This window comes from Pygocentrus nattereri, chromosome 6 (assembly GCF_015220715.1).
Source record: "Pygocentrus nattereri isolate fPygNat1 chromosome 6, fPygNat1.pri, whole genome shotgun sequence".
In the NCBI taxonomy this organism is placed as follows: Eukaryota; Metazoa; Chordata; class Actinopteri; order Characiformes; family Serrasalmidae; genus Pygocentrus; species Pygocentrus nattereri.
In genome coordinates this window covers 32,657,937-32,685,063 of record NC_051216.1, presented here as the reverse complement: position 1 = coordinate 32,685,063, position 27,127 = coordinate 32,657,937, and the positions used below count along the sequence as shown (strand labels likewise).

General features: G+C 38.8%; 3 protein-coding genes across 3 annotated transcripts; 1 reads left to right on the top strand and 2 right to left on the bottom strand.

The window, feature by feature from the left end:
• Positions 1 to 265: 265 nt before the first annotated feature.
• commd6 (COMM domain containing 6) lies at positions 266 to 6,292 on the bottom strand. The gene is made up of 7 exons (XM_017695197.2): positions 5,241 to 6,292; positions 3,938 to 3,996; positions 3,724 to 3,789; positions 3,554 to 3,630; positions 2,941 to 3,109; positions 1,515 to 1,667; positions 266 to 1,415 (listed from the first exon to the last, which is right to left on the bottom strand). The coding sequence occupies exons 1-7, from the start codon at positions 5,263 to 5,265 to the stop codon at positions 1,365 to 1,367; spliced, it is 600 nt and encodes a 199-aa protein (XP_017550686.1). The 5' UTR covers positions 5,266 to 6,292; the 3' UTR covers positions 266 to 1,364.
• A 3,860-nt stretch (positions 6,293 to 10,152) lies between these two features.
• On the top strand, positions 10,153 to 17,668 carry grtp1b (growth hormone regulated TBC protein 1b). Its single transcript, XM_017695153.2, has 8 exons — positions 10,153 to 10,257; positions 11,249 to 11,400; positions 11,525 to 11,683; positions 13,079 to 13,203; positions 13,485 to 13,581; positions 16,175 to 16,347; positions 17,179 to 17,364; positions 17,474 to 17,668. The coding sequence occupies exons 1-8, from the start codon at positions 10,193 to 10,195 to the stop codon at positions 17,570 to 17,572; spliced, it is 1,056 nt and encodes a 351-aa protein (XP_017550642.1). The 5' UTR covers positions 10,153 to 10,192; the 3' UTR covers positions 17,573 to 17,668.
• Positions 17,669 to 18,979: 1,311 nt separating this feature from the next.
• Positions 18,980 to 24,343, bottom strand: lamp1b (lysosomal associated membrane protein 1b). Its single transcript, XM_017695199.2, has 6 exons — positions 24,003 to 24,343; positions 22,734 to 22,918; positions 21,377 to 21,499; positions 20,949 to 21,015; positions 20,693 to 20,860; positions 18,980 to 20,535 (listed from the first exon to the last, which is right to left on the bottom strand). Exons 1-6 carry the CDS (start codon positions 24,061 to 24,063, stop codon positions 20,396 to 20,398), a joined length of 744 nt encoding a protein of 247 aa, XP_017550688.1. The 5' UTR covers positions 24,064 to 24,343; the 3' UTR covers positions 18,980 to 20,395.
• Positions 24,344 to 27,127: the final 2,784 nt, after the last annotated feature.

Sequence of the window (27,127 nt, the reverse complement as noted above, 5' to 3'; positions counted from 1 at the left end):
GCAAAATGGAGGCAGATGATCCGCTGTGGCGACCCCTAAAGGGAGAAGCCGAAAGAAGAAGAAGAAGAAGAAGAAGAAGAAGAAGAAGAAGGGTGACTCATTGCAGCAACTTGGTTTGAAGCTGCTTGACTACAAGCCAGTTGCCATTGGTGACAGTTAAAATAAAGGAAATACAAACAAATGCTTTTTTTTTTTTTTTTAAAGGCCACTGGTCTTGGTCAAGACCAGAGACTAAATTTAGTAAGACCAATGCCAGACACTGCAATTACACAACAAATTTTAATAAAAGGCCAAGACCGGACACAAGTACTAGAGTACCACCTTACACATCAAATAAATCACATTACACATGATCCCAGGCAATTCCATACAACAAGGTATACTTTATAATTGAATACATATTAAAGTGAAGAAGAAAAAACAAACACTGGTATCAGATTGCTACCGAGTATCGTCCGATTTTCAGAATTCAAGTCTAGTATCAGTAGAGAATGTGAGGTCAGTGGATCCCTCAGTCCAGCACTTGATTTTTCAAAGTTATGATTAATGCAAAGATTAAATAAGAAAATTCCATGCTACTGTACTCTATGGATGCACAGTGTTTTGTACTGATTACATAGTAGCAACTGCAGGAATGGTAATTAGTAGTAATTAGTACATCTAGTATATTAGTATAATAGAGTCTCACAGCACGCTCCAATGAAAATGCATGATTTGTCAGATAATATATTTGGCTTTTGACAAAGCAATAACAGCATCCAGTCAGACTATGTGATTCACTATAAACACAATGTTGCACTGTTTGTATTTATGTTGCGATATCTGTACTGAATGTGTTAATCAGGGATGTTTGAGATGGAAAAGAATGCTCTTTCAAAAAAGTCCAACAACCAAAAAGATGTACTGCATTTGTGCATCTATTCCTGTTTAAACCGTCTCTAGAAATATGTCAAAAGCTTTCATGTGAACAGTGCTCCCTTTGGAGAAAAACAAGGGAAATTATTAAGTAGGAATCACATGATGATGTTTTAGATCAGCTACAATAGCATAATTATATTATAAATTCAAGCACTGTTTATTATGTTTGGGTTGACAGCAGAACTGCTGTTATGTCTGAAAATAATTTAGGCAAACAGTAGTTTCATGCAAAGATCTTTATTCACTGCTCTTTATAAACTGCTCTAGAAAAGCATGCAAAGCAAAGTAGATTATTGTAAGTGCAAACATACTTTAGCCAAATAACCCACAACAGGGCTGTCAAATAGCACAAATAAATAAGGAAGCAGATGGAATGTAAACAATTGATCAATACTGAAAGTTTCCACACGCAACCATAAAAATAGTGGCCACCTGGAGTTGAGTGCTTACACAGTCTCCAAAACAGACGCCATTTCCTTGAATTGTCTGAAGAAGTTCTGAAGTGAATAAGAAGCAAACAAGAAAGGTAAATACATTTTTGGCAGGCAGTCTTCATCTGATTAAGTAACTGATTAACAGAGATGACTGTAGCAAACCTGGAACTGAAGCACCGTCATCTCAAAGGACTTGTAGGAAATTTCTCCAGACGTGTCTGCAATTTTCATCAAGATAGAGATGTATGGGGAGTTGAGGGAGCGACATGTATCAGAGCTCACAGCCATGCCCAGCTTCCACTGTATATCCACCAGCTAAGATTAGAGAGGTGTGGTTGTTAGATGATCTTATAACTGTACACAGAACAAAATAAAGCAGTAAGCCATGAGCCGCCCTGCATTATTGTGGTTTTAATGACATTCGGCACAGTCCAAATTCTCACATAAACATACTAACATCACTGTACTTGATGATTTCCTTTTATAAAACTGATGAAAATTGAAATTCAATAGTTTGTTAGTAATAATAATAATTGCAATACTCTGTTCCTCCACCAAACAACGTAGTTTGTTAAAGGGACATTGGCCAAAAATGAAAAAAGTAACTATCGCTACATCTGCTATAAACATGCATATTACCATCCTACAGCAGAATTGCAACAGCATGTAGAGTGAGCACTTCCACTTTGTAGACTAGGAAAACACCTTTCTGATGTCGTATCATGTTTTGAACCATTTTCTCTAAGGTGAAACAAACATTTTCTGTTTTTATGCTTTAGTTCAACAACTGAGCCAAGAGGGACATATTAGCCTACAGAGGTATTATGAGCCTACAGCTCAGTGATTAGGAGTCATCAGCAGCCTGGATTGGTTGACATCACAGTGTAGAAGTGGGTGATATGGCCAAAATATTGTATCATGATACTTAAAGACATTTTTACAATACACAATATGTGCCACAATATGATTTGACAAGTAGCGCCTAAAAACTACCATTAAAAACTCTGGACACAATGATTTTCATTTAAAATTTACTATGCAGTGTACTATTCAGCACTTAAACCATTTAAACGGGATGTTCTTAAATGTTTTTGATGAAGAAACGCACTTGTCTGGTGTTCTTTAAGTACTGAGGATGTCCATGATATGCATATTGTGTGTCACAATAATAAAATTTATCAGGATAACAATAAATTGTCGTCATATTGTCCATCTCTATCACAATAAATACATGAGGTATTTGCATATGGCATATTTGTCAATGTAGTAAAAGAACACCAGTGAGTGAAAACATGAAAACGATATAATGTTATGAATTCTGTCAAACCAATGCTCCACTACAAAATACTGCTTAACCTCAAATATCATATTAAATGCTTATTTTAAGCTAGAATCTCTCTTTAATTGTAGGATATTGTTGCCAAGCCAAAAGAATCTATATAAAATAGCCTAAAATTATTCAAACTATCAGCACAATGTCTTTTTAATAACTTGGCACATAATTCAGCTTTTAACATGACTCGGCCAATCAGATGTCACAACTGGAACTATCCATTTTACATAGTATAATTTTAATCATGTCACTTACCTGTCCAATGGTTGCCATGGCTTGGGCCTCTTGGTATGTTTGTACAAGAGAGCCATTTTCACTCCACAGCTGATGCACCACTTGTAGTGCTGGTTTGGACCATTTACAGCTCGCCTCAGCTAATTTACTGATCAGGAGATCAGCCGTGAGCTTGCTCTTCGCAGCTGATCTACAAAAAATCAAATGAAAAAGGAAGTCAACACGTAATCTTATCAACAACACCCATTGCCGATGAAACCATGATAATCCATGTCACAAGCAACAGCACATTTGAGTGATAACGTGCACAAACAACTCTATTAACAACTCTAAGGCCATGAGCCATATGCTCAGCAGGTTCACTTTCCCTACGTCTGATATTGTGTAAGACGCGTTCTCCATTCTTATGGTCATATAATGTATAGCCTGTCATACAGCTTGATTTTCTACAGACCTCACAATATAAAGAATCATTTTATTCCTTTTAACATTATTCACTATTAACCTATATCATATGCAATATGTTACTGTTTACTTGCTGAATTTAACATATTAGAAAAACCATGAACAATAAATGTGGCCCATGCAAAAATAATGGCACATTTTATATTTAACAAATAGAAAGGCACTTTACCTAAAATTAAATGATAACAGCCTTATAATATCCTGAACTGACTTCCAATCAAGGTTTATCCCAGCTCTCTGAAATCTCTGTTGTCGAAAAGAGAGAACAGTCACTCTGTGGAACATTTTACAATTTCAGTGAAAATCAGTGAAAAAATTAACTGTTGTGCAAAAATGTACCTGGCAGTTTTCCACCAGATCTACTGCACTGTTCTTTCCTTGAAGATGAAGCAGAATCTCATGACACTGGAAAGGTTAAAAGATCATAATCAGACCTGTAGCCTAAATAAAAGCCTACCCACAACGCCAAACAGGCTTTGTGAGATAATAAATCAAATGACCAAGATCACTCTTTTAAAATCAAAAGACCAAACAGAACACAATCAGCTCTTACTGTTTCTGCAAATACGTCTGATGGCAGTTTTCCAATGTTCCCAACCACTGTATCCACATCTGGAAGGAAATATTTTTATTAGCTGTTTCAGGGTGGTTTTGCTTTGTTAATCACTGAGATAGCATTGCAGCTTCCAAAACTGCAGCTCATTCTTAAGAGACTTCAATGACACTAATGAACATTTTAGATTAACTAATAAACCATTTTAGAACTTTTAGGAAGACGTTGATGTGACAGTGATAAATGTCTATGTTTGTTTAGTTCAGGGTCAATGACTAGTTGCATAAAAGGTTCATAGAAGTTATAAAAAAGAACAATGCAATGCAATTATTAAACAGAATAAGAACAGTGTTAATAATACTGCAGTAATAACTGAATTATGATTATATATACCGACCAGCCGTAATATTGAAACCAACTCCTTGTTTCTACACATTGACCATTTTATCCATTCCAGTTACCGTCTAGTCCATCTGTTTGTCTGCATACTTTGTTAGCCCTCTTTCACCCTGTTTTACAATGGTCAGGAGCCTCACAGGACCAGCACAGAGCAGATACTATATGGGTGGTGGATCATTCTCAGCACTGCAGTAACACTGACGTGGAGGTGTGTTAGTGTATGTTGTGTTGGAACAAGTGGATCAGACACAGCAGTGCTGCTGGAAATTTTAAACACTGTGTCCACTCACTGTCCACTTTATTAGACACTCCTACCTTGTCAGCCCACCTTGTAGATGTAAAGTCAGAGGTGATAGCTCATCTGCTGCTGCACAGTTTGTGTTGGTCATCCTCTAGTCTGTCATCAGTGGTCACAGGATGCTGCCCTCAGGACACTGCATATTTTTGGTTGGTGGACTATTCTCAGTCCAGAAGCAACACTGAGGTGTTTAAAAACTACATCAGCACTGCTGTGTCTGAGCCACTCAGACCAGCACAACACACACTAACCACCACGTCAGTAATACTGCAGTGCCGAGAATGAAACGCCACCCAAATAATATCTGCTCTGTGGTGGTCGTGTGGTGGTCCTGACCACTGAAGAACAGGAAAAACGTTCTAACAAAGAACCGTTATGTAGAGAAACAGATGAATAGCAGTCTATAATTGTAGAACTAATAACACTGCACCTATGTGTAAAAGTGGAGCTGATAAAATGGACAAAGCTCCGGCTGATCGGTTGCATCTGTCTATCAAACGTTCATGTTCGGCAGGCAAGTTAGCAATCAGGAGATGCTTTCTCTGCACAGCCGCTACAAACCATGTAATAAATACCCTTAAAGGTTCATTCTTCATATTAACTCACCAGACGACAGATCCACTCCAGTCATCCCTGCAGAGAGCTGACCAGACTGAGCTTACTGACCAGACTGAGCTTACTGACCAGACTGAGCTTACTGAGTTTACTGAGCTTAACTTACTGATCAGACTGAGCTGACAGCTAAATTTACTGATCAGACTGAGCTTACTGACCAGACTGAGTTTACTGACCAGACTGAGCTGACTGAGCTAAACTTACTGACCAGACTGAGCTTAACTTACTGATCAGACTGAGTTTACTGACCAGACTGAGCTTACTGATCAGACTGAGCTGACTGAGCTAAACTTACTGACCAGACTGAGCTGACTGAGCTAAACTTACTGACCAGACTGAGCTGACTGAGCTAAACTTACTGATCAGACTGAGCTTACTGATCAGACTGAGCTTACTGACCAGACTGACCTTACTGAGCTTAACTTACTGACCAGACTGAGCTTACTGAGCTTAACTTACTGATCAGACTGAGCTTACTGACCAGACTGAGCTAAACTTACTGATCAGACTGAGCTTAACTTACTGATCAGACTGAGCTTACTGACCAGACTAAGCTAAACTTACTGATCAGACTGAGCTTAACTTACTGATCAGACTGAGCTTAACTTACTGATCAGACTGAGCTTACTGACCAGACTGAGCTTACTGAGCTTAACTTACTGACCAGACTGAGCTTACTGACCAGAGTGAGCTTACTGAGCTTAGCTTACTGACCAGACTGAGCTTACTGACCAGAGTGAGCTGACTGAGCTTAATTTACTGACCAGACTGAGCTTAACTTACTGATCAGACTGATCTTAACTTACTGATCAGACTGAGCTTAACTTACTGATCAGACTGATCTGACTCCGGAAAAAAACAATCCTGGAGTCAGCTTTCGATTACAGACTGGAGAGTTTTAGGAGTCCAGAGTATTCCGAGTTGGAGCTTCGTTTTCACATCGCAAACACCATCATTTAAAATAAGATCAATTTAAAATAAGAGATAAACAAGTGATCTTAACAACGCACGCAGCTGCTGTTTCCGCATGCGTCACCGCGTCCCTCGCTGATTGGCTGGTTTCTGAGCGGCTCGCTCTGCGCTTGTTAACCCATTCATGTCCGACATGAACTGAACATCAGGAAATTACAGAGAAACATTTCCTAAAACAGGGTCCCCACTTTTCTTGTCTTGGAAGGCCAAAGTGCAATGTTTGGGGTGGTCCACTCCAAAAGATATAAGACACTACACAAAATGGTAAAAAAAAAAAAAAAAAAAAGCATTTTATAATATTATATTTTCCTTTATTGAAATACTTCAAATACAATTGTGAATTAAAAAGAATAATGTATTAAATTATACATTAGACAAATATATATTTGGTGGGTGATTGCGCAACTTGGCAGGCCAAATCAAACTGATCAGCTTTGGACAGTTCTGGACTAAAATGGACAGGTCTGGACCAAAATCCTGAAATTTTGTACACATTAGCTCGGAAGAACGGCGAGCAGCAGCCATTTTGAGTACATTTAGCCGAACCTTTCTTCGCGGTCAGTTTTGATTTGTTCATATTCGCAGTGTCATGTCAAAGGACTGAATTAATATGATAAATGAATTGATATAACCTCACCTTTTAGCCACATTTGATCATTAGAAAGGTTTGTGCTGAGGCAGACTCAGAACGTGTAGACTAAAAGAAATGAAACATGTTAGAAACGGACATGAAGAGAAAACGTGATTTCAGTGTCCCATTTTTTGTGTAATTATCAATCGTCAGTGATACTGCAATTTAATCACGAGGCTTAATCTTTCTGTTTAAGTTCTTAAAACTTATACATTTTAGCATCAAACCCTTTTAATTCTGCTCAAACTCTTCATTGTTTAAATTTGCCGTCGTGTCTTTACTGAGCCTGTAGCGCCACCTGCTGTCTGGGGTTTTTCAGTTCCGCTCTTTAGACTCGAGCTGAGTCCACACACCGCTCTACATACTGTAATAATGAATGAGATACAGGGTCGTGCCAGAGCTAACCGTCCACCAGAACCAACTGTCTACCAGAACTAATCATCCTCCAGAACCAACTGTCTACCAAAACTAACCATCCACCAGAACCAACTGTCTACCAGAATTAACTATCTACCAGAACCAACTGTCTACCAAACCCAACTGTCTACCAGAACTAACTATCTACCAGAACCAACTGTCTACCAGAACTAACTGTCTACCAGAACTGACTATCTACCAGAACTAACCATCCACCAGAACTAACCATCTACCAGAACTAAATATCTACCAGAACCAACTGTCTACAAGAACTATCTACTAGAACCTGCTGTCTACCAGAACTAACTGTCCACCAGAACCAACTGTCTACCAGAATCAACTGTCTACCAGAACTGACTATCTACCAGAACTAACCATCCACCAGATCTATCCATCTACCAGAACTAAATATCTACCAGAACCAACTGTCTACAAGAACTATCTACCAGAACTAACCATCCACCAGAACCAACTGTCTACCAGAACTGACTATCTACCAGAACTAACCGTCCACCAGATCTATCCATCTACCAGAACTAAATATCTACCAGAACCAACTGTCTACCAGAACCCGGTACATCTGTATATTTGTGCAAAACATGATGGTCTATTTTTAATACCACACAATTATTCTAGTGTATTTCCAGGCTTCCAAAATATAAAAAAGAATAAAGAAAGAAAAAAAGAAAGAAACTAAGAAAGAGAGTCTTAGGCTCTAACCATGGTTAAATAGTTAACATGTCAACAAAGTGTGTGCTGTGACAAACAAAGTGGTTTGGTGTGAGAGTTAGAATCACAGTGGTGATAGGAACCAGACGTCTGAAGAGTTTAATGCCTCCAAAAACTCCCTCACAGCATGAAATGGTTGTGAATACACTGATTGATCTATTTTTTTTTTTGTATAGATATATTTATTAGGGTGACACGGTGGCGTGGTGGGTAGCGCTGTCGCCTCACAGCAAGGAGGACCTGGGTTCGATCTTCTCTGTGTGGAGTTTGCATGTTCTCCTCGTGTCTGCGTGGGTTTCCTCCGGGTTCTCCAGTTTCCTCCTACAGTCCACCGACATACAGTCAGGCCAATTGGACATGCTACATTGCCCGAAGGTGTGAGTGTGTGAGTGACTGTCTGTGTCTGTCTGTCTGCCCTGCGATGGACTGGCGACCTGTCCAGGGTGTATCCTGCCTTCTGCCCAATGACCGCTGGGATAGGCTCCAGCACCCCCCCGCGACCCTGACGGAGAAGCAGCTTAGAAAATGGATGGATGGATGGATGGATGGATGGATGGATATATTTATTGAAAATGTACAAAACTTCAATAGAGGTTAACAATTAGTGAACATAACAACAGTACATTTCTTTTTTAGAAAGGAAAAGATAAAAAGAAGAGAAAAAAAAAATAGAAAGAAAAACCCTCCCACCCCACCCCTCTCTCTAAACCGGTGTATACAGTTAAATTAAATTTGACATTTGCATTGGACATAAATGGCCATTAAAAATAAAATATAAGATCTACAAACAGACCCCAGTAAAGAGTGATGCAAATCAGTCTCACAAGTCCAGTCGTGTTAGAATGTTTAAAAAGGGAGTCCATGTCCGATCAAACGAGTCCCCCGTACTGAGTGGAGGATCTTTTCAGGAGTACAGTATGATAGCAGTTAATCCAATGTTTCTGGCTTGGAGGTTCTGTAGATTTCCAGTTTTTAAGTATACATTTTTTGCCGCGGTGGATGCCAGCAGAATAAAGTGATTTTTACAAGGAAGTAGTTCCAGGGATGTAACATCTCCCAAGATCCAGATCATAGGATCAGAGTCCAGACATAGTCCACACACCTCTGAGGTTATTGGAATCACACTATTCCAGCAGGTCTGCAACTGCATACAATTCCAAAACATATGAACAAGATCCCCAACAAATATTTTACACCTTTGGCACTGGTCAGAGATACCATTATTGAGTTTATTCAACCTATATGGAGTATAATATGTACGATGGAAAATGTTAAATTGAATTTGTCTGAGTTTAGTAGATACCAGTAGAGTTTGAGATAAATTCCGTAATCTGCTCCAGCTATCATCTTCATACGTACATCTTAGGTCTGATTCCCATTTTGATTTTTTTGAACACTTCTCATAAGCTGGTAAGTTATCAATAACAGTCTTATAGACACAAGAAGTAAGGCGTTTAGTGGAAATACGTTTGGGATCCAACAGACACATTTCAAGTAAGGTTTCCTCTGGTTTACTTGGGAATATCCCTAATGACTGACTTCTGACCCAATGCCTGACCTGTAGATATTTAAAGAGATTATGTCTGTGTAACCCATAGAACTCAGATAGTTCACCAAAGCTGGCAAATACATTATTAGTTGCTTGATCTACTAATTTTGATCTAAAATGCATTTTATTCCATTTATTTTAATGCATTCAAGGTGGAGGAATATATGAGTGGTGTTCTAAGGCAAAACCCAAAGAAAACTTTTTTTTTTTTCAGATTTTCTCATTGCTGTCAATGTTACATAAAACCTCAGAACACGTGTAGGCACACAGGTGGTTTTGAATAGTTAATAAAAAAGGCTATATCTGCATTGCAAACGTCTGACCCCTGGTTCTAATCACCACCACTATAAAGAAATCTGAGTCTGTAAGTTACTCTGCAAATTAACCATTTCACACCAAATCAATCTGAATGACTTTGTTTGTATCTCAACCACTGAATTATTCAGAAAGTATGAAAAATCTGCGGAATTCCCCTTTAAGATGACAGAGGAAAACTGCCGTCTATATGGGTTTGGAGAAGCACTATAAATCTCCATAAAAGGTGTGGCTTGTGTAATAAGTTACCGACAGCTCAGCAGCCTGCAGGTAGAGTTTCATCATAATGAAGCTATAGAGTGGAAGGGAAGGAGGCTAATGTGAACGGAGATGAGTCTGTTGGGTGATCATGAATCTGCTGAAGATGGAATTTTACATGGAAATGATTGTCAGAGGTAAGTTAAGTTTCAATACTTCCATTTTAACCCTGTTATGGCTTTATCACCACCAGCAGAGCTCAGAGCACTCAGAGTAAATATCATCTGTGCGTCAGATGATGTGTTCATGACCAACAGACCATTACCTACTTGTTGTCGCTTTAAATTCCATCCTCATATCCTTCTGACAGCTTTTTATTAGGCCTTGTGCTGTTTTGATGATTGCACACTTGGAAAAACAGATGGTTCTTCAGGGGTTGTTTAGTAAAGACAGTGGTTCTATTTAAAACCATGAGTACTACATAGAATCCTTTGATGCTTCAATGGTTTTTGCATGATGAAACAATTCTTCAGATTGATAGAGAATGTGTTGTATTTGATTCTATAAAGAACTATGGCTCTAGTACCAAGCTCCTAATACCAAGGATTCTTCTCTTCTTACAAGATTGACATTGCAACAGTATCAGAATCATTTTACCTGCTATATAGAACCTACATATGCTCTCCACCAATCTGAATTGAGCCATTTTCCCATGCAAAGAACTATTTAACATGAAAGTGCTTCAATGTACGCTCTTAAAAAAGATGGTTCTTCAAGGGTTATAGCACCACAAAGGGTTCTTCTACTGTTGCAATGTCAAGCTTATAACAATAGAAGAACCTTTTGGGTGCTACACAGAATTTTCTATCTTCGTAGCACATTCATGATCATATTGCATCAATTTGAACAACCCTTTCATGATGTCAAGAACCCTTTAATCATGCAAAGGGTTCTTTGAGTGTTCATGGTTCTATATAGAACCATTTCTTTACTAAAGAACCCTTAAAGAACTATCTTTTTTAAGAGTATACGGAAAAAAAAAATTTTACGCCACAGTTAATGCACATACTTGTCTTTCTTTCTTTTTTTTAATGTAAACAAATGATGCAGTTTTAACTGAAACAATTAGATGCCAAAAATGTTTCTGCTTCAAAAGACTACGAGGTTCTGCTTTCCCTCACAATGTAGAGTAGACCAGTATGGATTTGAGCAGCCTGATGACTTGAACCACGAAATCTATGAGGAGATGATGTCTGAGTACTTAACCTTGCTGTCCAGAAGATCGGTGAAGTGGTCCAGACTGTTAAAAGAGAACACCAAGGTGGAGAAGAATCTGAAAGGTGGGCTCAACACCCACACAACACCCCCCCCCCACCGCAGACACACAGAACCCAGTTTTGTTGTTGTACACACACACACATGCTTACATCTTATAGTGTGCTCCTGTGTGTTTGTGGTTGGCAGTGAAGCGGTACGTGAGAAAAGGGGTCCCTAATGAATACCGGGCTCTGATCTGGATGGCAGCCAGTGGAGCCCAGCAGCATCTGCAGATGAACCACGGCTATTACGACTCTCTTCTGAGAGGTCGCCATGATCACCACCTGGAGCAGACTATACGCACTGGTCAGTCTCGCCCGTTTGAAAGTGTAAACTGTAACCTGTTTCTTGGTGCTGTAGGTAGGACTAGATGTCGAAATTCAGTGGTGCCAAACTAATTACGTTGGCGCAACTGAGGGTTAAAAAATTCTGGATGATTTACGAAGCTTCAAAGTTCATTAAAAGCAGGTATCTAAATTAAAGCATCATTCAGGTATCAGTTCCAAAGTTGGTCAAAACATTTTGGCCAATACCCAAGTCTAGTTTTATTATTACTCATTATGAACTGTCCTCATAGCTGTCCTGTATGCAGTGGACATTTGAACATTTGTGCCACACTTAAAAAGTTCATGGTGTTTGAAAACAAAGTGTCAAACCAAGTGGTATTCATTTTAAACACAGCATTCCAAGACTGTCATTTTACTTTTGGCAAAGAATTCTTGCAAAAGACAGCTGGTTTGTTTCAGATCATTTCTTCTTAAAACACTTCATCAGTTTTGTGTCACTTTCCGAGTTCATGATCCCATCAACACAAGCTCACCAACACCACTGTGAGTAATCAGCCCCAGGCTTTGACATTTCCGCTTCTGTGCTGTACAGTAGCCTTAGTGCAGTCTGGTTGGAATTCTTCTCCTGGCTTTCTCCACACACAGAGTAAAGAAACAGGAAGAACTTCATCCAAGTGCTTCTGTTACTTGCAAACTTGTAGTACTTTTATCACAGCTCCACTATTCAGAGCAGCCCAGAGACAGTGGGGGTCATCTTTTGAGTCTTGGTTCCTCTCAGTGTTTTGTCTTTATGCTCTCTTGAAGTTTTTCCAGCAACTGGCGCTCGTGGTTTGTTCGTTTGAGGGTTTGGGTATTTCTAACGCTGCTTTGGAACAATATCAGTTAAAAAGCACTAGACACGAATAATGGATTGACTTGAATTGAATGAAATGTCAGCATCGTTGTAACAAACTGCGGCTGACACAGTGCTTTTCAGCGAGCTAAGTATAAAAACAACAGTGTCTCAATATACAGTCACATGCAAAGGTTTGGGCACCCCTGGTCAAATGACATGATTTGTTCATTTGTTTTAATTTATTGATTTGTGAACATAAGTTAACACATACTCCACAGAGAACACACTTCTGTGCATTTAATGTACAATTATTATTTATTTACTGAATTTAACTTAAAAAATAGAACAAATGTGCCCATTTTAGAGAAGGTATGCCATGTTTTATATTTTATGTTTTATTTTTTACAATATGTTAAACTCAAATATTGGTAGGAAACTGCCATATTTTGCGTGTTCTCTGTCTTTTCTGTGCTGTGTAATATTATTGTTGACTACACAGGCGCCTTGTCTGCACATTTAATTTCTCCACAAGGGAAAATAAATTAGTCTGTTCAGCAGAGTTTTTCTCTCCTGTCTCAGACCTGCACAGAACCTTCCCAGACAACATCCACTTCCGCGACTCCTCCCAGCTGTGTTTACAGACAGCTCTGTTTAATGTGCTTCTGGCATACGGGCACCACAACAAGGACATTGGTTACTGTCAGGTACTGCACTAGTTTGGCATCAGACTTCTTTCTCCAGGATATTTACTGTACATATTCAGTTTTTTAGCTTTATAGCCAAAGTTATGTTGTTATTTTGATCTGTATGCCCATGTGACCAGACAGCTTCTAGTCTATGTATTTATTTAAGTTCTACCTGAGGCTGTTACCTGACTATTTGCTCTGTCAGTACTTTGGCTAAACCTGTTCCACCACAGATCTTCTGAGCAGTTCACTCCCAACATCCCAAGTTTACCTTTATGCCTTTTTTTTCTTTTTTTAAGGGAATGAACTTTATTGCAGGATACCTCCTTATCATAACCAAAGATGAAGAGAAGTCATTCTGGTTAATGGATGCTTTGCTGGGCAGAATCTTACCTGGTCAGTCTCTATTTTCATCCATTATGTTTACAGTTCTGTAATTCAATACATGTAAAACGAGGCCTACATTACTTCTCTACTGTTTATATAGTTATGTGCAAATATTTCAACATCCACAAGTTGTTTTTCCAAGTGAAAGTAAGTTAACACCTCCTCTACAGGGAACAAACTTAATTATGACTTTATGCTAAATTATGCAAAATTTTTCTATTTATCTGTTGAGTTTAACATTTTGAAAGAAAGAAGAAAAAAAACTAAAATACAAAATGTGCCGTAACTTTTGCAAAGGACACATTTTCTGTTTAATTTTTTTCTCCAATACGTTAAATTTAGCAAATAAACTGTAATTGTGCATTAAAATGTGCAGACTTGTGTGCTCCATACACTGTAAACCCTGACAAGTTTAGTTTATTTAAACTATCCAAAGTAAATCATTGAGTTTTGAAACTCAGTGTGTCAAACTAAATACATTCAAGCTTTTAACAATGTACAAGCAAACGTGACACAAACTCCTCTGTTGCAGAAGATTCTATGTTACATTGATATAATGCTTAGGATCACAAGCTGAAATGTGAAAGAAAATTCTTTCAATATGAGTTTTATTAGGAGTTACATACTCTTAGACCAGCTTTGATAAAAACGACTGTCTTAGGAGCAATTTAAGTCATTTTATTACCAGCAAACTGACAGAGACACTGAACACATTCATGGTTAAGAGACCTAAAGCATGTGAAGTGCATCCAAACTCACATTCCACCTATATTTGTGAATGTGAATGTGATGTTTGTTTAAAAAAATATAAAAACATTTGAAGGAAAAATAAGAGTCAGTAAATAGGAATTCTGGAAGACTCCACCCTGTACTCTCTCATTATGTGGAGTTTCTTCTTCTCATATAAATAAGTACACTTAAAGTTTTAATCCAACAATACAAACAACTTGCCTGGATTGAATGATAACAACTAATTGCCAAGTAATATCAGGGCCTTATAGTACTTATTTCCATTTAGAAAATCAAATCATTTTTAGATCATTTGTTTGGGGCACCCACACATTTGCATGCAACTATACATTATTTATTTACATTAAATGTATTTTATTAATTAAATGAAATGTAATTATTTATTAAAAAATAAAAAATATGTTTTAGATTTCCGCAACCCTGACGGAGAAGCAGCTTAGAAAATGGATGGATGGATGGATGGATGGATGGATGGATGGATGGATGGATGGATGGATGGATGGATGGATGTTTTAGATTTCCGCAACCCTGACGGAGAAGCGGCTTAGAAAATGGATGGCTGGATGTTTTAGATTTGCTATGATGTAAGATGAGCTAATTATGAGCTCAGATATCAGACATTACAGCTTTATTAGCAGAAGGACTGTGCAGGTCAGTGGACACTGCTGATAGTTTATACCTTCTACGGTCATTAGAGACTACAGCTTTCTAAGACTCTCTATTCAGTAGAAAGTGTGAAGCCTTAACATTATTATGACTGATACTAAAGTGAGCTCATCTCAGTAAGCCCGAGTCTGGGAGTCATGTACGGCTCCTGGAGGGCTGTAAGTAATTAGATTGATGATGCAAAATTTCTTTACATGTTGATAAACCAGCCTAACTGACAGTGTGATTTAAACCTGGACCTGTTTTAATGAAGTGAAAACTGAGACTAAACATCACTGTTAAAGGGAAGTAAATAAGTTTCCCAGTGAAGGTCCTTTTACATTCCTGGACTAAATCTACAAGTCTGAGCCCATGTGTTACAGCCTTGCTTTATGTGAACAGAACCCAAACGGAAAAGGAACACATGTAAAGTGTATTTATCAAGTACATTTAAAAATGGCCAAAACATATTTTGAACGTTAGTGTTTAGGAATACATTTTGGAATAAAACAATGCATTTGAAATGGATTTCACATAGAAAAAAAAATGCGCTTGTGCTTTTTTCCATATAGGAAAGCTAACATTATTGCAAATATCAAATCAAATCATCTTCTTATATACGTTCCTTAAAAAGGTGCCAAAAGGGTTTGTTATGTCCGGTTTGGTTCCCTGAAAACCTTTGGTTCCCTAAAAGCTTACCATTTCTCTAAATGAGTTGTGTGAATGTGAAGAAGCTTTTCAAATGTAAAGAATCTCTACAAAATTTTCAAAAAGGTTTTGAGAGAAATTAAACTGAAATTTTACTTTTATACATCTTTTTTTTTAAAACATCGTTCTTCAGGGAAAAAGTCTTCTGTGACATTTTGGGAGAGTGTACAGTGTTTGATGGAAAATCAGATGAAATTTCTTATTTCTTATCCAAAACATAGTTGATCAACCAAGACTTGTTTGGTGTTCAAAGTTTGCACCGAAGCTACAAACCTAATACAGCTAATAAATAATGGAATAATGGAATGGAAGCTTAGCTACGAATATGAATCAATATCAGTAACCACATCACATAACAACTTAGCACGGTTTGAAGCATGTGTGATGAGTCATGCAGTGCTAACTGGTGAGGAAAAGACACATCCTTGTTAACCTCCCAAACAAAAGTGAGGAATGAAGAGATGACAGAGAGGTGAACTCTGTGCTCTCTGTGGCCCAGATTACTACACCACTGCTATGCTGGGACTGAAGACAGATCAGGAGGTGCTGGGAGAGCTGGTGAAGGTTAAGGTGCCTGGTGTGTGGCAGGCCATGACTCAACACAATGTAATGTGGACCCTGGTGGTCTCCCGGTGGTTTCTTTGCCTTTACATTGACATCCTTCCCATGGAGGTGAGTAAAAGACAGGTGAACGAACAAAACACCTGTCAATTCAGACTACAGAAACCTCATAAGGCATTTAGTGGTGAAATAACATTATTTAAAGGGGAATTCAATGGAATTTCTGTGTTAATTAAACAGTTAAGATGTAAACAAAGTCATTTAAAGTGGTTCAATGTGAAATGCTTAACTTGCTAAATCACAATAGTTCACAGTGCTGGTGATGGGAACTTGCTGTCTGAAGACTTTTATGCCTCTGAAAGCTCCTTCACAGAAAGCTATTACATTAAATAGTTATGAATACAGTTTGGTGCCTGATGCATTGTTTTCTCTAATTTTGAGAAGCTTTTGGCCTAAAATATATGCTTTTTAAATCCATTCATGGCAGAGCATACATATAAAAACTCAGAAGACACATGGAGGTTCACTGGTTGTTTTGGGCAGTAAGTAGCTGTATTTGTATTGTACATATAATGAACCCTGGTTCCTACCACCACCATTGTAAAGAAAGCTTGGACTGTAGGTTCTTCTACAATGACTCATTTCACATCAAACTACTCTGAATGACTTTACTTTTTTAATGATTGAATTATTCTGAAATCTTTTTGGCTGTGGTTCTCAAACTAGTCCTCAGGGCAGCCCAAACTGTCCACAAAAATGTGATCTGGTGGACCTAGGACTAGTTTGAGAACCACTGACTTATGGATTGACGTGTATGTGAGAAACATATTTACCCTTTCAAACTGAGCTAAAATACTCTTGTTGTCTGTTTGTTGTTTACATTTGAAATCATGTAAAATTAATAAAAAGACCTGTAGACCCTGTGGTGTTATGTTCTGTCAGACAGTGCTGCGAATATGGGATTGTCTTTTCTACGAGGGCTCGAAGATATTGTTCCGTGTGGCCCTCACACTGATTCGTCACCATCAGAACCTAATCCAGCAGGCACAGAACCTCCCTGACATATGTGAGCGTTTCAAACTGATTACCCGTGGGGAGTTTGTGGAAGATTGTCATGCATTCATACAGGTAACATCTGTAGATATCCTGACAAAGCTTTGTTGTGTAGCCTATGAGATAAGTAGGCTACGTGCTGAGTGATAACTGTAGTGCTCTGATTATCCTCATTTCTTCTCAGAACATTTTTACGGAGCCTGGGAGCCTCTCCATGGCAACCATCACTAAACTCAGGGAAACATGTCGTGATCGCATACAAGCTCAGGAGTCTGGATGTTAACAGGGATAACAAGCCAGCCATTTTCACACACAGACATTATTAAGCTATCGAGAATTTTCCCCCTTAACAAGAGTAATGAATATCACTGGTAACTAACACTGTTGTTTTGTATTTGTGTCAATCATCTTGTAATTTTCTAAAGTATAAAATAAAGTTTGTGACCTAAAGCTCAAGGTTATGCAGGACAAAAGCACACAAACAAGTCTACCTCTTAATGGCTCAAAAGAATAAAATTAAGTTTTTGGAGTAGCCAAGTCAAAGTCCTGAGTTGAATCAGGTTAAGATACTGTGGCAAATATATAAATAAACATACACACACACACACACACACACACAAAAAAACACGGACTGGCCACTTCATTAAGTACAGTCAAAACAGTTATATAGTACAAGCCCTATACACCTCTATACTTTGGAGGTCATTCAAATAGAAGACAATCCACTTGCATGGAAGGGGAAAGTCAAAAGAATGTAAGTAGGAAAAAAAAAACGCTCACCATCAGATAAACACAAAGTTTTTCATTTTGAGAGGAGAAAATCGAGCTCCAGTCTTGCTTGAGAGCTGAAAAATCCACAGGTGTGTCTGTCTATCTTTCCAATGTGAGAAGATAATTCAACGCTGAGTCTGAAAGGATGTTTTGTGGTCAAGAAGCAGTTACTGAAAAAAATGGACATCACTGAATGTGTTTGGGATTCTAACACTAAACTTTGGAGGTGTGGAGAAACATCCCTGCAGATTTCTTTAACAAACTGATATCAGGTCATCTTAAAAGAATGAAACCTGTAAAGAAGAGAATACTAATTACTGAAATACTGATATATTTAGTTGTTGGGGCCCATCCATCCCATCCATCCATTTTCTAAGCCGCTTCTCCGTCAGGGTCGCGGGGGGTGCTGGATCCTATCCCAGCAGTCTTCGGGCGGAAGGCAGGATACACCCTGGACAGGTCGCCAGTCCATCGCAGGGCAGACAGACAGACAGACACAGACAGTCACTCACACATACACACCTAGGAGCAATTTAGCATGTCCAATTGGCCTGACTGCATGTCTTTGGACTGTGGGAGGAAACCGGAGAACCCGGAGGAAACCCACGCAGACACGGGGAGAACATGCAAACTCCACACAGAGAGGACCCCGGTCACCCGGCCGGGGAATCGAACCCAGGCCCTCCTCGCTGTGAGGCGACAGCGCTACCCACCACGCCACCGTGTAGTTGTTGGGGCTTTTGTGTAATTTCCTGTTAAGTTTGTTTAGTTCCCCCTCCCCCCCCCGACACTGAAAAATGAATAACTTGCACTTCATGGCTGTTTTGACTGGAAATGAAATAAATGAAGTTTAGTCTCTGACTTTCGCCCAGTACTGTACTCATAACTATTAGATACATTATGAATACCATTAGACCAATCAAGCTTTATTATTCCCTTTTATTATGTCATTACATTTAGAAATGAAAACATTATCTATTAAAACAATAATAACTAACAGCGATGGATTGCAACACATCATTCTCATTCATATTACCCTATCCCATAGCACCTTAACTGGCAGAAATAACACAGTAACACACCAGCAAAAGCAGATTATAACACTCCTTTCGTATATTCAGTGCGTCCATTGTAACAGATTATATCCACTCTCTGTAACTAGAGTTAAACAATACATAATCCCACTCAATGCAAAAATCACATCAAGCCTGCGTAATATTAGTGTATAACAAACCCTCGTTTACCACAGTGCTATATCTCTCCCTTTCTTATTTCCTCTCTGTGCACAAATCCTTAACATGCTGGATGGAAGGAAGCAGTCAAGATGGTTAATGTTCACACCAAGCAGCAAAAATGTATGTCTTGTTTAGTGATCATTATATTTATAAATTGTTTGCAAGTCATAAACTGATTTCTCAAAAAATTTGTCAAGCTGACTCTCATGCCAAATTCATCTATATGTTTCACAAGTCACCTTGTTTTTTTCCCAATCTTCATGCTCTCTATGCTCCTTGGAAGTTGGTTTTTATAAACAACAGCTGTACTTTAGAAAGTAAAGCTTAATCTTGCATGAAGCCCCTTTAAGTGGAGGGCTGGGGGTCTGAGGGTTACTGGACGTTTTCAGTCTAGTGGGGAAAAAAGTCTTCTTAACAACTATGCATAAACCCTGCTCTGCCACAGAAAACTGCTTTTCAGTGAGCATAAAATATGCTGCCTGTTGAATTTCACTTGGTAACAAAAATTACACCAGACCCTAAGGTAACAGCTAGGATAAGCTACCAAACCTGTACCTGTTTACATGGCTACCTCAGTCCAGCAATGCTGTAACTTCACCATCCTGATTTTCAGCATAGATTAAATCAGGAGCAAGGAAAGCATCCTCCCTTTTAAATGTGCTGAAAAAAACTAGCCATAGCAGCTATTTTCCCTAAATAATCCTCCTACATACTGTTGTCAGTTTAATTAGTTGTGTGACCAGCTTAGATGAAATCCAGCCTTTGGCTAAACAATGCTTTGAATGGAGAGTCTTCACAGCGAGTTTTAGTCCTAGGCTGTGCTTCATCTAGGAGAACTAGACCTTGTAGTGATGCTAAACGTCAGCCACTTCAAAAAGTCTCAGTGGCACAAGATTATATATCCTAACACTATTTTCTAATTATTATACAACTGAAAGTCCAGAAGACACTGGGCCACCTCAGGCAATAAAGGTTATGGCAGCGAACGAGTAGCAGAGGGAAAGGTAGGTGAAAATAAGCAGGTTTAAGTGTAAATGTGGTTGAGTCCAAGAAGTAGTGGTGGCTGCTCATTCTGGCTTGGAAGATTCATGTGAGAAGGTTCAGATGGTCTGGTAGCCAGCATGACTCCTCTTCCTGCCAATAAGGTAGGCAAAGAGGACAATGAGCACCAGGCCAGCCAGGGCAGCGCCCACTATAATGGGGATCAACATTTCATCTTCATCCAGCTCACAGTCCTCAGCTGAGAAAGAAATTAAAACAAGATCAAGTCAAAAACATTAAGCTCTATAAATGATATGTTCTCCTGTGAGTTTTTACAAAAACAGAAACAGCAACTGTAGTGTGAGTAAACTGAAAATGGACGTGAAAAGAAGGCACATCATAAAAAATGAGGCTACCTGATCCAAACTGATCACCACTGACACCAAATGGCTGCACCTGCAGCTGAAAGGTGTTGAGGGAGAAATTCTGCCCAACGCTCAAAGTCAGCTCTTGTTGACACATGTAAGAGTACCCCAGATTTCCTTGCAGGTAGTCCAGACTAGTGTTACTGAGAGTCAGGGGCTCTAAGGGAATACAGAGATAATTCAGTTAAATACATTGAACTGGCCATGATTAATAACAGCCATCCAATTAATCACAGTAATAACTTACGAGCCATGTCTGACAACTTGGCTGACAGCTCCAGTCCACTGAGGTGATACTTGTTAGTTGTAGAATTCTGAAAGGCAAACAGCACCACATGAAATATGTGTCCACTATACAGCCTGCTAGCATATTCTTGACACCGACACAATTCTGTAATAATGAAGATAACATGATACAAGAATTAATGTTATTATTATAGCTTTTGTAGTCAACAAGATACAAGGCTCAGAGGCTCAAAATGTTTTTTCTCTTTAATATTTCCATATGCTTCTGCCATGTATAGAAGCCCTATCCTACCAGCTAGAGGGTACTTTTTATCCCCTAAAATATTGTAATGATGACATCATGTCTGGACAAGTAGGAAAGAGAAGACTAAGTGCTTAGCCAATTATGCAATAAAGACAGCACACAGTTATCAAGTAGAATCAACTGACCAAAGAGAAGATGAAAGTGAGATTAGTGTTGTCTTCTGTGAGTTTTAAGCTTGCTGTCTCAGCCTCACAAGATCCAGAGTGCTTTGTCAGGTTCGGATGGATGTTTATGATCTCTTGAACTGCCTACACAAACAAAAACAGATTGAAAAAAGATGACATGGAACTCACTGCTGAATACAATAAACAAACTGAAAAAGGGGAATATTGAGTCATTATTACATGGTTTGTTTCACCAAATTGACTACATTTCAGTCTGCCAGGCCAAAAATTCAGAAAAAGTAAAACAAACTTCAATCCATACGAGTCGCCCTCTTTTGTTATCAAGTCCCATTATCTATTAGGTAGTGAGTTTTTTCCTTGCACTACAAGTTCTTGCGACATGGTCAGGTGGCCACAACAGACAGCACAAGGCAGCTGTTGGTTATATAAATAGACAGATAAACGTACCCTATATGTCCCAAAACATTTTAAACACCTGCCTACCCAATATTTCTTTTGAAAAACAAGGATAATATTGTCTCATTTACTGCAGTAAACTCTTACTAGATGTTGGGACACTGCTGCAATTTGATTGCATTCAGCCATCAGTAAGTTCAGCTTCTGATAATTAGCTCTGGATCACAAACGCCACTCCAAATTATCCCAAAGGTATTGGATGATGGTGCTCTATCTCTCAGAGGACACAGTCCCAGTGCTCCACAGCCCAATGCTGCATATGTTTATGCACCCCTAGTTGACATTTGGCATTGGGCATGGTGACCTTAGACTCCCAACCCATTCTACTGGTAATGCTTCTCTATAGAAATTTTACAAGCTGTGTGCTCTGTTGTAAGCAATAGGTGCACCTTAAAGAAGCTGAATTCACTGAATTCAAGTAAAAGCGGTGTATGAATACTTTTGGCCATGTAGTGTACTTTAGTGGTTGCTATGATAGGAAAAACACACTGAAACTGTGTACATATAGTACTTGGACAATTATACATATTACATATTTTCACTGTCCAAAAAAAAAAAAAAAAAAAAATCACAAATTTTTTTTCACAATTTTTTTCAGTTTTTATTTTTCTACCTCATTTGAACAGGGTAGTTCTCCATTAAATTGTGTGAAAATTGAATGATGATAGGACCAACAGACATGCCCCAACAACAATTAGAAGAAAATCTCTTTACGCTAACTTACATTAAAGATTAAGGGTGTTTTTGCCCTCTTCTTTAAAGTTACCATTTTGAAAATACTTGTTTTTCTTTGGACAGCGACAATAGATTTACTCCACTGACATCTCAGAGACCTGGTACGTTGGACAGCTGATGACATTTACTTGGTGAGGAGAGAGCAGTTAAGAGAGCATGAACTTACCTTGCCCTGAGAGCGAGAGAGGTAAGTAATGTTGAGCTGCAGTCCCATGCGTGCCATCAGGCAGGCGGTGCCATTGTTGGTAACATTGTAGTCCCCTCTCTCGGGTTTGCTGGGAGGTGAGGGGGGAGCTGGAGGAGAAGTGGTGGCCAGTGCATCACTGGATAAACTCGGACGTAGTGTTACAGCTGTAACGACAACATCATAGTGTTGACGTCACCATTTCTCTCACTCATGTGATACACAATGTCCTTCCAGCAATGATATAAAGTTTGATATTTCCAAAGGCATGTCTTGCTTTGAGGAATGCAGAGTGATTATATACGCATGCTCAAATTTGTTAAAGGGGCATTTGTTATAAACATGTCTACTCATTGCCTACATTGGTGCCACAACAGCCCAGAGAGTGAGATTTTACCATTTAAAAGACTGAGAAAATCCCTCTCTGATGACATATCTTGAAGGTGGGAGGAACATCTGAAAAACTACAAGCTCTGTTTGAAGGCTAGTTAAATTATTTATTTTTCCTCAGTATTACTGCTAATAAGCTGCATTTATTAGCCTCTAAATCAGTGTGCATCTGTATCCCAATTGGGTCAGGAGGGTTCCAATGGTTGCCTTATGTATTTTGGCAATGCATGCTGAGTAATGTAGTAAGAGAATTTTGTTATAAGACACAACAATGTGAACTGTATCAAATGGCGAGGCTGGGGGATTCAGTGTTGTGCTGCAGGATAATAAACAACACAAAAAATAACATTAAAAATACTAGTTTTAGGCCTAAATGTCCCTTAAACAATATGGTGTGGGGATAGGGTTAGGGTTAGGTTTAGGACTAGGATTAATCTCTGTGTTATCTTAAAGCTCTCTTGCATTTAATAGACATTAATTGAATGTTAACTGAAGACAAAGTGAGCAACTATCAAAATGTTACCAAAAATGTTTTTTAACAAAGCACATTGTAATGTAGTACAATGAATAAAAAGGGAAAGGCAGGAAAAATACTGTAGCACAATGCAGAATGAAAGAAAGGTCATCTTGGCTGGGTTTATTATCACATGAGAGACCCAGATCTTGCAACAATACAACTGGCAAACCTGTTTCAAAATAACATGACTATTAAGCAGAGAGGCTTACACTGCTCTGTAGCCAGCTGCGTTACCCTTCCAACACTGTTACATAACGGCAACGTTTCCCAAATAATCACACGGAGAGCAGAAATTCAGAGGCAAGTGAATGTCTTGTTATCTAGCAAGCGTTACTATGACTTACCCAATACCAGCAGGAAGGTTAGCGCAGCTGGCAGAGGTTGTTTTGGGCGGCGAGGGATCATGTTTCGAGGAGAAAGAGTGGTTAACGTCCCAGCAGAGGCTAAATCTCAACACTCAGGGCCTGGATGACGGGAGGCAGCTACACAGCTGTATACAACAAGCCCGCGACGGCTGCTACAGCGCTGAGACCGGCCTCGGCGGCTTCCTCTGTGTTATTATCAGTGGGCCAAATCCAGCTCGGCTAAACGCGCTGCTCTAACTGCCCTGGTTTGTTTTGCTTTCATGGCCGGAGATGGATCCCCACCAACGCACCAGGAAGAAATATTGAGTCATGTGAGCGAGTGGAGGACCACCCTGAGCATGCGCAGTTGCGCACCACTGCTACACAACAGTGATGCACCACTCAGGATTATCTGGAATCGACTCCGACTCTCGACTCCTGCTGCTGAAATCGATAGAGTCCGTTCATCGACTGCTCCAGAGCCGGTGATGAAGTGGTACCGCAGAGATTAAACCATCCCAAACATAGTTTACCCTGTTTTTGGGTAGCTACAGAATTTAGTGATACAATGGAATGTCAGCGGATTCGGGTTAATTAAGGCTTCAACAAATATCCATAAGAGTAGACTCCAAGCATTTCTACTCACTTGGCCAAGAGTCGGCATCCACAGCCAGCCTGGTCGGCGTCAAAGAATCGACTCTTTTGGAATCGATTCACCTTCACTACTTCACACTATCATAAACACTCTGAGCTAAAACGTTACAGCTCTTTTTTCAGTTTTTACAGTAATGAAAATGTACTTATATGATTTGTCCATTTACGTTTTATATTGTGGCTTGGATTCATGGTAAAGTCTTTACTTGTCAAAGCAGTTATTCACAGCAGACTGAAGACAAACCTTAAAGTAATTGTGTGGTGAGACTTTTGTAAACATGCTGCCAAACGCTCATATCGCGCTCCTGTGAGTGGCTGCTAGTAACACTGCTGTAAGGCAGTGTTCATAACGCAGTGTTCATAACGAATAAGATTTTATAAACATTTATGTAGGATTTATGTTCATAAAATCTTATTCCAACAGGTGTCATTCACTCTAAAGGAAACTTTTGCCAGTTTTATTCAACGCTAGCTAAAGTAGCCCTTATGGTAGATGGCGTCTATTGGAATAAGCGTTTATGTAATGTAATGTAGGGTTATGCCGGCTGTCATGAAAAGCTGTCATCTATCCTTATGCGTCGTACAAGTGAAGTGTTATTTGTCTGCTGAAGTGTAAAGGCTTTACTAGAAATAATTTGTTACCTAATTCCTGAGATGTATTATTTGATGTTTAAACTATAACTAAGACATCATTACATAGTAATAATACAGTAATAATAATACAGTAGTTTTTCACAGTCTGCTTGAATAAGTCAGGCCTAAGCCACATTCAGCATGTTTTCACAGATGGCTGACAGCAGCAGGAATCACGTGAGTGAGAACAAAACATGGAGGCACAAAAGCCTCAATCAGATGACATGCATAGTTGACAGGAAGGCTCCAAAATTTAATGAGGACCCTCACAGCGCTGTGCCATCTAACCCTTTACCCCATTCAGTCGCTACTCCAGCCTCGTTTCAGGTGTTGGTATGATTAAAGGGAAGTTCTCTGAAAAATGTTCAAAGTTTCTACCCAGTTCAGTCATTGAGATTTCAACGGTCATTCTGAGTGGTTTGATGTGAAATGATGCTTTGTAGAGATTCTTACTGACAGAGCTTTCTTTAGATGGCCATTTTATTTATCATCCAATATCACCCATGGACCTACACATGTCCTCTGCGATGTTGATGGTAAAGTAGTTGAGAGAAAAAATATATATATGTATGCCTTATATAACATTTCTGACACTGTTAAGTTTTGAAAGGAGCATTTCACACCAAAGCACTTGGAATGGCTTTGTTTGCATCTAAATATAGTTATGATGAGATTTTGAAAACTCAGTTTTCAGGTCATGAAATGGTCTGAGAGACATTTGGCACATTTATTCCTTGCCCATGCTTTGTTTTTATGATCACACCTGTTTGTTAGGTACTATTCACTTTGTATTAAAAATGAAATAGAAATGTAATCCGTGATTTTTATAACATAGATAATAGAAAACGTCATATGAAATAAATGATATGACAAATAAATGATTAGAAGAACATAGAAATATGTAATCACATATTCTTGCCACAGGGTGGAGTGTTATACCTCGAAAGCCTCAAATCAGCTGCTCACCAGTTTTCTCTGCACAGTTTAGTGGGGGAAAAAATCTACATTATTATTCATTATTGATTTTATACAGTCATCTTTTGCACTTTATGAAGCTAAATAGCCAAATAGGCTAAAAGTCTGTGCAGTAACTCTGTGTGTGTACATATATTACAACCTACTGATAGGTTAAAAAGTATTCCAGATTCATTTAACTTGCATTTAATTCATATAAATACTTTCATTCAGAAGGTTATTGCAGTGCATTCCTCCTAAGCCCTGTTTTATCTCATTTTGATTAGCGGTTTTACTCTCTTGAGTTCGTTCTGTCATTCCGTGATGTTTTGCTTTCTATGAGAATCCACTCAAATACCAAATCACCTTTCTTATTTCTCTTTTAAGGACTGTGTTTCTAAACTGTGTTTGAAAAAGTGTTATCAGGAGTGATTGCGCAATGTAAGCAGAAGACTGTGGGCTGTTTTTTTTTTATTATCTGCTTTAAGTGTTATCTGTGTTCTGTTAAACCAAACACGATGCAGAGCAGACTGATAATCTTGTTAGGCTTGTTAGGAGTGAAGTAGCCAGTGTTTTAGTTCAGCTGTTTTACAAAATATTCCACATTGCTGATGTTTTATGCCACAGCTGCTGATGCTCATATTCCTGTCAGTGGCTGCTGAAGTTTAAAAGTATGAGAAATTAAGGTCTTGAAAAATTGAATTCCTCTTTAATGGGCCCTGATGATGGGCTAACAGTGTGAAGGCTAATAAAGAGCTTGCTGCTCTTGCGCAGACAGTTTCCATATTTGTTCATACCTGAGTCCAAAGACAAGAACAGGGACTCAAAGTGAACTGAAACCATCACACCACTTACTGTCACTGTCCAGTTAAATGTCTCATCAT

Bases quoted from the DNA above. Each gene is read 5' to 3' on its own strand.
- commd6 (XM_017695197.2), bottom strand. From the start codon at position 5,265: ATGACTGGAGTGGATCTGTCGTCTG. The intron at 3,631-3,723 runs GTACATTTTTGC...TTTCGACAACAG, and splicing joins ATCTGGTGGAAAACTGCCAG to AGATTTCAGAGAGCTGGGAT. The intron at 3,110-3,553 runs GTAAAGTGCCTT...GATTTTTTGTAG, and splicing joins CTGTTATCATTTAATTTTAG to ATCAGCTGCGAAGAGCAAGC.
- grtp1b (XM_017695153.2), top strand. From the start codon at position 10,193: ATGAGTCTGTTGGGTGATCATGAATCTGCTGAAGATGGAATTTTACAT. The intron at 10,258-11,248 runs GTAAGTTAAGTT...CTCACAATGTAG, and splicing joins CATGGAAATGATTGTCAGAG to AGTAGACCAGTATGGATTTG. The intron at 11,684-13,078 runs GTCAGTCTCGCC...CTCCTGTCTCAG, and splicing joins GGAGCAGACTATACGCACTG to ACCTGCACAGAACCTTCCCA.
- lamp1b (XM_017695199.2), bottom strand. From the start codon at position 24,063: ATGATCCCTCGCCGCCCAAAACAACCTCTGCCAGCTGCGCTAACCTTC. The intron at 22,919-24,002 runs GTAAGTCATAGT...TTGTCGTTACAG, and splicing joins AACCTTCCTGCTGGTATTGG to CTGTAACACTACGTCCGAGT. The intron at 21,016-21,376 runs GTCAGTTGATTC...TTTGCCTTTCAG, and splicing joins TCACTTTCATCTTCTCTTTG to AATTCTACAACTAACAAGTA.